This window comes from Macrobrachium rosenbergii, chromosome 41 (assembly GCF_040412425.1).
Source record: "Macrobrachium rosenbergii isolate ZJJX-2024 chromosome 41, ASM4041242v1, whole genome shotgun sequence".
Lineage (NCBI taxonomy): Eukaryota > Metazoa > Arthropoda > Malacostraca > Decapoda > Palaemonidae > Macrobrachium > Macrobrachium rosenbergii.
Window position 1 is genome coordinate 5,983,808 of NC_089781.1, and position 10,589 is coordinate 5,994,396.

At 36.3% G+C, this 10,589-nt stretch overlaps 1 protein-coding gene across 1 annotated transcript in view; it reads left to right on the forward strand.

The window, feature by feature from the left end:
• The first annotated feature begins 6,742 nt into the window (after positions 1-6,742).
• Positions 6,743-10,589, forward strand: part of LOC136826687 (uncharacterized) — a 31,672-nt gene continuing 27,825 nt past the window's right edge. Inside the window, exon 1 of the mRNA XM_067084054.1 lies at positions 6,743-7,155. Coding sequence (XP_066940155.1) covers positions 7,131-7,155 — 25 coding nt within the window. The 5' untranslated portion in view covers positions 6,743-7,130. The remainder of the gene's footprint in view (positions 7,156-10,589) is intronic.

Below are 10,589 nucleotides of genomic sequence, written 5' to 3' on the forward strand. Positions count from 1 at the left end.
AATAATAATAATAATAATAATAATAATAATAATAATAATAATAATAATAATAAAAGTGATTGGGTAGTCTGCAAACACCTTAAACCTTTCCTTATAAATGGATCGTCATCAACGTTGATTATCCATTTTGTAAGAGCATATTTTGACTTATTTAGTCTAACTCAGGATATGTGATTTGTGAGTGGTGTCTCAAGTGATTCTGGATAAAGAAGAAAATCAGAGAGCTTCGAAGTACCGAGGAGATAAACTGTCATCGAATCGTATCATTTGGGGATTCTTTATACATCCTGGAAACGAAGAGGAAGACAGATAAGCAAAAGAGGCTGTTATTAAATTATTTCCAAGGAGAGATCCACTTTTGTGTCATGACTTCTCTCCAGGTATCAAACGAAATATTTGTAATGCAAGCAATAACATAGGAATTCTGTAGACCAAAATAAGACGAACGAGTTCACAGGTGTTCTGTCTCCTTGGAAATATAGCAGCGTGCCCCATGGTGAGAGTCTGCTCTCTTTCGAGTTCGTACTAGGACTGATCACACTCTCTAACACACGATTTCTTAGGCCCCATGGTGAGAGTCTGCTCTCTTTCGAGCTCGTACTTGGATTGATCACACTCTCTAACACGATTTCTTAGTGACTGGTGGACATAAGCCATGCTGCAATGATCAATCATCCATACTGCAATGACAATGATGTCCACCAGCCTTACTGCTGATTGCACCATGGCTGGTGGCAATCATTGCAGTCATTGCAGTATGCAATGATTGCCTCGTCCCCTTGACTATTAGGCATTTGTTAACTGAATGTCCCAGTCTTGGGATGTCTTCTTCTGAGGCCTGAGGTGATAATGGTGTTGTATATGATGACAGGCCCCTTTAAATGTATACCAAAACCTTGGTAGAGCCTTAATGTATTTTTTAATTGTTGAATTTCCTTTCGTTTTATTTAAAGTTTTTATATTGATATTGCATGTTGTTCAAATCAATGACATTTGAAGTTAAGATACCATAAATTCCCATAACCCATACATCCTTACTTCCACAAACTAAGAAACAGAAGTTTTTTTCAATATCAAACAGCTAATTTGCAATAGATATTTGGTTATCGTGCCGAGAGTTTTTGAGGAAACAGGTGTAAACAGTGAGACACCGACCAACTTCAGTTTGAATTGCTTTAGTAAGATCTTCTTGTTTTTGTGTTTAAAGACTTGTCTACCAGAGCCTCTAAGACTCAGTAAACAAGTTGCACTTCATTGGCAATAAATGTTGCTGCTTCATTAATGATTCTTAGCATATGAAGGATCCATGGCATCCCAGATGTCAGCCTAATTTAGGATTCTCTCTCTCTCTCTCTCTCTCTCTCTCTCTCTCTCTCTCTCTCTCTCTCTCTCTCTCTCTCTCTCTCTCTCTTAACTTTTATACATATGTTATAAACGACGTGACTCCAAAGACAAGAAATACTGATTCCTAATACTAAGTATTGCAGCAGATTTGTTGCTGTGTATGATATGTACGATCGTGTATATGTATATGAACACGATATAGCCTCAATGACTTATGTGAGCATACTGAATTTTCCAAACGATTCCAGGCCAGAAACGCTGCAATCAAATCAATTACTAATTTGAATTTCAAAATGCAAAAAGCCGCATGTAACTGCATTAAATATGTATTGGTCTGGTAGACTTTGTTTACGCATTTTTATTGTTTAAATGTATAACTTCCCCCAGACCGTCTTCTGGGACATCTGCACTATTCATTCGTTCACCAGGATGTATACTGAACTGGTCATATTTGTTGCCGGCGATCGTGAATATACAACGGCGCTAAATGATTCGGTTCACATTTTAAAAGCATTATTCCCAGATGATATTTCGAAGTAGGAACGAAACGGTGCGGTTAAAAGTTTACGCTGCTCTCTCTCTCTCTCTCTCTCTCTCTCTCTCTCTCTCTCTCTCTCTCTCTCTCTCTCTCTCTCTCTCTCTCTCTCAGATGAATACTATGCTTTCATTGATGTTAACAATCGTACGTCCCCGTATCACTGTATTGTTTATGCTTTTAACATTGCCTCCTGTAATGAAAATACAGCGGGTTAGAATAAAGTCCTATAAAGTCCTTTCCTGGCCACAAATAATCATACCATAAAAGCTGCGCCAGATAGAGACATGATTGATTTATCATTATGCAGAACTGGCATGCTTCTTCCGCAAAGATGGCGCTTCAGTCACCAGCATCATGTTCCTTTTATCTAAGGTAGCATTAAGAAATTAGGACTACCTCATGCTCACCTTGTACTATCAGACCTTTCTGATTAGCAGTGACGTTTGTGAGAATGACCAGTGACCACACCTATGCTATTTCCTAATAGGTATTAGGTGTCGTGCATGTTAACAGGGACTTTTTCCCTCATCAATTATTTTCGCACTGAAAGCTGTGTCAGGTTTGTGAATTATAGATTGGCTGGGTGTGTCAACACAAGATTATGCCTTGACAGCGTTTTGTACAATTTTCTCTTCCTGGTGTCTGGCGGCACGGTGTGAAATTTTGATGACTCAATAATTTTTCAAGCACCAGATTATTCTTGCAGGCAAAAAGAGAGCTAAATGTAAATCACCCCTAACCAAACCACTCTCGGTCTTTCGAGTGGACTGAAAATATTTAATTTGGGGAGCGGCTGTAATGCAATTTGAAGGTTGTATGATTTGAACCCTTTGAGGAGCACAGGGAAAGTTAAATAGATTTGCCTACTGCAGTATAACCTTGTGACACTAAACAGCTCAGGTTATAAGTCTGTAAGGTTTAATGTTGTGCTTGCAAGCACATTTACTCATTAAAGGTGTAACAATATATTTGCTGTTTTATTAACAAAAACCGTGCCTCTAACTCCCTGATGTTAAGCTTTTTAGTGATCGTCGTAATATATTTGCGGTTATCACCATTTGAATACCGTAGAAAAATCCCTCTCTCTCTCTCTCTCTCTCTCTCTCTCTCTCTCTCTCTCTCTCTCTCTCTCTCTCTCTCTCTCTCTCTGTCTACTTGAGTGGTAAAAGCTTATGGTCATATGTGTATAAGGGTCTACATATGTATACGTATATGGGTGTGTATTGTATATTTCCCCCCACAAGGTGAGTCTACAAAAAGTAAGAAACTTCTCAATGTATTTTGATACAAAGGATGAAGTTGGCATACATACGCCTTTTTTCTCTACTTTCAAGAGAAGGGTAACCCCCAGCTTGAGTGTAGCTTTTTCTCATTTTGGAAAGTATTCTACCATCTGTTATTATTCCTGAACTCCAACACGCTATGCACTCGACCACATTTTCTAGTTACGCATCACTAAAAATCGCTTGCAGTAAGATCTAGAAAAATAGGTGTGAAGGTGTTATTGATTGTTTGCTCAACTCGGTAGTTGTCTTTGATGTAGAGTGTGTCCTGACAATGTATTCATACAAACTGTGCAGAAATTTTTCATAATATAATTCGCTTTATATAACTACAGAGAGCGATCATCAACAGCACGTTGACCTCCCACTGTATACACACACACACACACACGTTGCACCATTACATCTGTCTTACATGCTGTCTCTTTCACTTCATCTAACCAGCGCTGAATTTTGGTTTTCATTGCATGTCTCCCCGAACTTCCGTATTCTAGACACTTTTTACCAGCCTATCGTCCTCCATTCCTTCCACACGTCAAATCACCTCAAGAAACGCACATACATTTCGCAATATATTCTCAAATCTGTCGTGTCGATAGATTTCTAATCTGTCATCCTTCTTGCTCTAGATATAATAAGCAAACAGTTACTCTCAATCACTTCTCCCTTTTTTTTTCTCAGTCGCATTCAGCATCTTCTGTGATTCCATACAGGAGAGTTGGCTCAACGGTCAGATAGTACATGTCGAGTTATTCTTACAAATACACTGAACTCTTCTTCCAGAACTTTTGCATAGATCCTGTGACCTTACTCGCTTCACACATCCTGTGATTCACCTCATCTCACATTTTACCGTTACTCCAGACACCTGTATCCCAGGACAGTGATAAGTGCCATCACTGAACCTCATGCTGTACAATGTAGATATTACTAAAAGGTGTTTGCAGTGTCCCCTCGGCTCATAGATGTACCCACTCTCTAGCCTTTCGTTTTACCTCCATTCCCGCTTCCTTTCTTCCATTTCGTTGTCCAGCTTCTCTGACTATTATTTCTTAGAAGAATTGTGGGATTTTCTCCCAGTATTATTACCTTTAGATCCATTCTGTCTCCCTTTTATTCCAGTCTAAAGGACTGAATGGGTAGGGTCCCCTGCGCTTGTCTTTCTAGCCTAAACACCCGTGTGAATGCAGTTTCCGCTCTTCCATTGTTCATGCTAACTTTTCTCACCCATAGCTTCCATTTACCCGAACACACACAAACTCACGCGTACATATACAGTATACATACATACATACACACACACACACACACACACATATATATATATATATATATATATATATATATATATATATATATATATATATATATATATATATATATTTGTGTGTGTGGGTGGATGTGGGTGTGTGCGTATGTGTATACGTGCGTCGCTTTTTCGGAGTTGAAAAGAACTTAATCCATTTTCATTTCCTTTGTTTTTCTTGTATCCAGGTATATTAAATATGCTTATTATGCATGAGAAATGTAAATAATTCTTGTATTTGATGTTTTCAACATATTTTCCAATTTTTATTTGTTTATAGGTTAATTCATGTGCAGAAAAAGTAGGCTTAATAAATTTCAAGATTAAGCTTAAGTGCTATGCATACTAGTTCCTTAATTGTTTTCTTTCCTTCGTGCATGGAAACACCCCTCCCTCATACTCCCACTTCGTGACACCCTCCCCCTCCCGGCCCCTTCCTCACCTATCAACGCACGAAATCCGTATAAAACTAAGTGTCGCCACTTAGGTGCCTTAGTGCACTTGTGCTGTACACTTCGTGAGAGCGTCGTCTGCTTATCAGGAGGTTTCGTCCGTATCTATCCTCGGGGTTGAAACATTCATTTATGTTCTTTATTCAAAGCTCCACTTTAAATCACTCGTACTGAAACAGGAGAGGAACTTATAATAAGCTTTACAACCTGAAAAGTGAGTGAGCAAGTTCTTTTTAACAAGTTTTAAGGCCCTCTTCTGAGTGACATCTCTCTTCATTGTTTGCGTTCCATAACGGATAAACTTATAAACCGTCAAGAAAAATTCATAAGAGAAACATATTGATTACCTCATCAAAGCGGTGATTTCAAGTTTAATGTAATGATAATTAAATAGTCTTTATTATTCACGAGTTAGTGTTGCATTAGGCGGAGAGAGAGAGAGAGAGAGAGAGAGAGAGAGAGAGAGAGAGAGAGAGAGAGAGAGTATGAGATCGATATCATGCGTCAGTACTCAAGTTGTTTACTTGGATACGACACCTGAGGTGTTTGGTTGTCCTGACTACAGCGATTATGGAAGTTCATTACATGTTCTCACAAAAGATTTGTGAAATGTTACGTTACTTTTATTTTACATCTCGTTCTCGAGATATTTGATTTTCTTGTCCCTTTCGTCAAGTTCGTGTTGGCGAAGTTCAACCGGTTCGTAGATAGAGTTAATTTTGGGTTACTGTGTGTTGATCGTTTAATTACAAATGCTCGCATGCGTTTATTGATTTCATTTTCTGTGTTGCCTTGTTAGAGTTTTACAAGTTATATTTCCAATCCTTTTACAGTTATTTTATTGATGCGTCTCCCCCGTTGTCTTATTTTAGTATTTATTTGTCTTCGTGAAAATTACACACTGGAGTTGAAAGAATGTAGTTCATAATCAGTTAACCTGTCATTATAGCCTGCTTCAAAGGTCAGGTATTTTTGTGCATCGTATATATCTGTCTCACGTTGTTTATTAGGTAGTGAACTATGTGCCAAATAGTAAATAGCTGTCCCTTCATGCGTTCTTAGGGTTGATGGGGAACTTAAAGTGTAATTTGTATTTCATTATTAATGAACCGAGATTGAATTTTCTTCCATTGCGCATTTTAATGACCGCCTTATGTTACACTATTGTATCATATTTCGAATCATTTGACGTTCTCGCGTGAGTGGTAGTGTATATTCTCAGGAAAATTCGGTTATATTGCCGACCATTTCATTAATTATTTGAAAGGTACTTTATTTTATTATAGTTTCATTGTTATTGCTATGAATTATGCATTCATAAAGTTACTTACGAATTCTTTTTCATAGACCAAGAACGATTTTATATTTATGTTTTTTAAAGTGAAGTCCGTAAGTGTCATAGAGTTGTTTTTATCTCTTTAATAAAACATGGACATGTTAAAGAAAAGTTCTAATATCCTATGACAGTAAAGCAATAACCCGATATGTGATTTCTTGGTCAGTATTATCTTATCTTTTATACATTCTGGAATGTTTTTCTCATATATATATATATATATATATATATATATATATATATATATATATATATATATACATGCATGTATATGCATATATATTTACATATATATATATATACATATATATGCATATATATATACAAACATACCATAGTATACAAACATATCCATACACATTCATATATATATATATATATATATATATATATATATATATATATATATTAAATACACAAGTACATGTATACACATATTTATATATACATATATATATTTCTCCACTTATTTCAGCCAGACCTCACAGAAGGCAATAATGCACTGAAAAACGGATAAGATGACCGCCGAGAACTGGATGTATGTCATCGAATTCATTTATAGTGAAATTTCTGACGCTTTCGTGCTTGTCGTGGATCTGTTGAGCGTCGAGGAGTAAAGAACTCGCCAAGTGCGTGTTAATTGGATTCGAACACCGGCGAATATCATAATTATCGTCATTAGTGAATGACTCCCAAAGCATCAGGGCCTCGACGTGATGAATTAAGTGGTCGTTGAAGACGAAAGGATCAGAGGAGAGAGAAAGTGAAGGCAGGACTTCGTGAGACCGGAAGTGGAGACAGGAGCACGTGCAGAGACTGAAGTGAAGAGACTTTGCTGAAAAAGAGGTCCTCGCGTATTTAGTCGGTGGTCATGCTGTTTGGGCCGAGACCTACGCGTAAGTACACAGATCAGATTTTCCACCAAAGGTATCGCATTCACATACACACACACATGCATATATATATATATATATATATATATATATATATATATATATATATATATATATATATATATATATATATATATATATATATATGCCTCGCATTCAGGTCTTTAAGGACTCATCTGTCCCCATCGTCCATTAGCTTTAACGGCTACAGGGCGAAGGGGGCAGATTAGTCCTTTAAAGCATGTAAGTTTTGCGAATTAACTCTCAGTTAAATACCATCCTGTTTCAGTGAAGTCCTGTTATTCTTTACATATGTAGACATGCACATATATATGTATGTGTATACATACATATATACGTATATGTATATATAACATGTATATATATATGTGTGTGTGTATGTGTGTTTGCTTGTACATGCGTGTGAATGTGTATGTGGGTGTGAGTGTGTACTTGCTTATGTGCATAAATATATCCGTGATTGTGTGCGTAACATAAATCCGCCCGCGCCTAGATTATATTTGAGTGGGTGTTTATATCTCCATAGTTTTACGCTCCTTTATCGCTTGCTTTTGCGAAAGTTCTTGCTTTTTAAATGAAGCAGAGCTAAGAAATTAGTGTAGTATATTAAAACAATGCGGATTAGATATTGCCTCCAAAAATCAAATAATTGAACTTCTTAACTAGGTGCGGGAGGATTTATGTTACGTACACAATCACGGATATAGTTTAATGTATGTGAATATCGAATGTCATGGTGACGCTATAAAAATTCAGGCATATATATATATATATATATATATATATATATATATATATATATATATATATATATATATATATATATATATGTGTGTGTGTGTGTGTGTGTGTGTGTGTGTGTGTGTGTATAACTGAATCACGAAGATATGAACGTGATGAATGTGCAAATAAAGGCAAATGACACGTTGTTTCAATTTTTCTCCGTGGCATTTGCCTTTTATATATATATATATATATATATATATATATATATATATATATATATATATATATATATATATATATATATATATATGGTATTTAGGCATATTTTCTCTCTTATGCAATTTCTATTGAAGTTAATGTTATTGTTCGCCTACTCCATCTATTTATCAAGACTTTGAATCAGTCTATACTTCTTTTTCTCTTCAGGCAAGCTTCTCAGGAATAAGGGCAAATTATTCAAATTACTTTCCATTAACTTATTCTAGTCAATGGACCATTTCCTCTCTCTTCAGCGACGTCTCCAGGACTAAATTACAAATTGACACTAAAGGTTTTTATTACCGCACGCGGACTTTTGAATTTTAATCATGACGTCACTGGGGACTGAATTCCTATTGGTCGGCAGGTCTCATGCTCACGCTGGTAGTCCGGGCAGCAGCACGGGCATTCCTGGTGCTCCGTAAGACGCGTCCTATGCCGCAGTTTGCAGCAAAGGGAGTGATTCCCGTCTCTGGCCAGTGGTCATGATTTGCTTCATGGTCGGTAATCGTATCCAGGGATGTTCTGTCGTGTCTCCCTTCGGATTCTTACGGATGTCCTGTGGTTTCCTTGGAGAAGGAAGGATGAAATCCGTGTTCCCCTGTATGGATAACACAGACCGTTGTCGATTTATACCCACAGCTTCTGCTATTTGCAATCTGTGGAACCGGGCTTCTCTATGCACGATCTCTGTACTTTCTAATAATTCTTCTAGTGCTGGTTTATGGTCATGGTCGTCTGCGTAGTATTGAAATATTGCCCCTTGGTTGCAGTGAGCTTGCAGTCACCTGCGTTGAGTGGTAGTGGTGCGACCTACGTCGTAACTGCTGAGGGCTTGACATGTCCCTTCGGTACATTTAAATTTATATACTACATCGGTCGACTCCCACATCTTACCACGGGGCGAAATGCTATTTCTCATTACAAGGGTGCTGACTAGGTTCGGGAGGCAGTAGACACCTAAGGAAATCCTCTCGTCAGGATTCGTAGGTTTCGTAGCGCTGGCAATTATTTTCTTCATAGTCTTGACCTCATCCTTGAACTGGCTGTGATATGCTGCTTTACAAAACAATGTAATGCTTCTCGCTAAGGTAGCCGTCTTCAAGGACACCACAGGACATCATATTGTTTTACAAAGCAGTATATCACAGCCAGTTCAAGGATGAGGTCAAAGCCATGAAGAAGTTAATATATATATATATATATATATATATATATATATATATATATATATATATATATATATATATATATATATATATATATATATATATATATATATACATACACATATCCTTTTCCTTAGGTGATATATTTTATGCTTTATTACACTCTTTAGTGATAATCTATGCTCTTCTTCATCTTACATTCTTATTCCTTATATTGTATATTACCTAGCGTTGATTATTAATGTTGGCTTGGCACTGTATATATGCTAGTTGAAATTTTTTAATCTATCAAATTCTAGTGAATTCTGTAATGCTAATTATTTCGTGTTAACTTCAGTCGTACATATTAAATTCATATATCTACTTTGGTTCTTTTCTCTCTCTCTCTCTCTCTCTCTCTCTCTCTCTCTCTCTCTCTCTTCCCTGTGTTTATTTTTCAGAGTCTTTTACTGCACTACTCAGCTTATATTACTTTTGCTTCTTTTATTCATTCCATTCCTTATCCTTATTGTCAATTTTAGTATTCTGGTACTTCTACTTTCATTCATTCCTCTACTCCCAACCAGTATTTACCGACATGCTGGAAAAGCGCAAAGATGAAAGATTTAAGGCATGTCCAGCAATCTCTGATACTGGATATATCAATGATTATAATAATGCATCTATACGTAAGAGAGCAGTTATTGTCTGTTCAATTAAATTTTACGTGGGATTTAAATATGTAGGGCCGACAGGTTCACCTTTACACGTAAGAATTAATAATCATATAAATCAATGAAATAATAACGGTTCTGAATATAATATCTGTCACAACAAATACGAGTATAAACTCTTTAAAAGATATAACTTTAGATATGCTAATATTATTATTAATCTTCGTATTGTCAATTATTACAGAAGTAGACTAGACGTAGAAAACTCCTACATTATACAGTTAAAAACTGCTTATCCTTATGGGTTTAATAACAGAATTAATAACAGTTCAGTGGCCTCAGTTACTAATTACATGTATTTTTCACGAAATTTTTTACAATCTTATCAATGGAAATGTTAGAATACGAATCTGTAGCAGAAGTAATAATTATATGGCTTTTAATGAGTTATTATATGAGATTAATAACACTGCTCTTAACACAAGTAATCTAATAAGGTTTGTTAAATGTAAGATTCTGGGATTAACTGAACCACTGCATTCATTCCTTCGTCTGGAGTTTTACGATAAATTCTAGACCAGGCAAAAGCTGCTTTGAATACCCAGGGAAA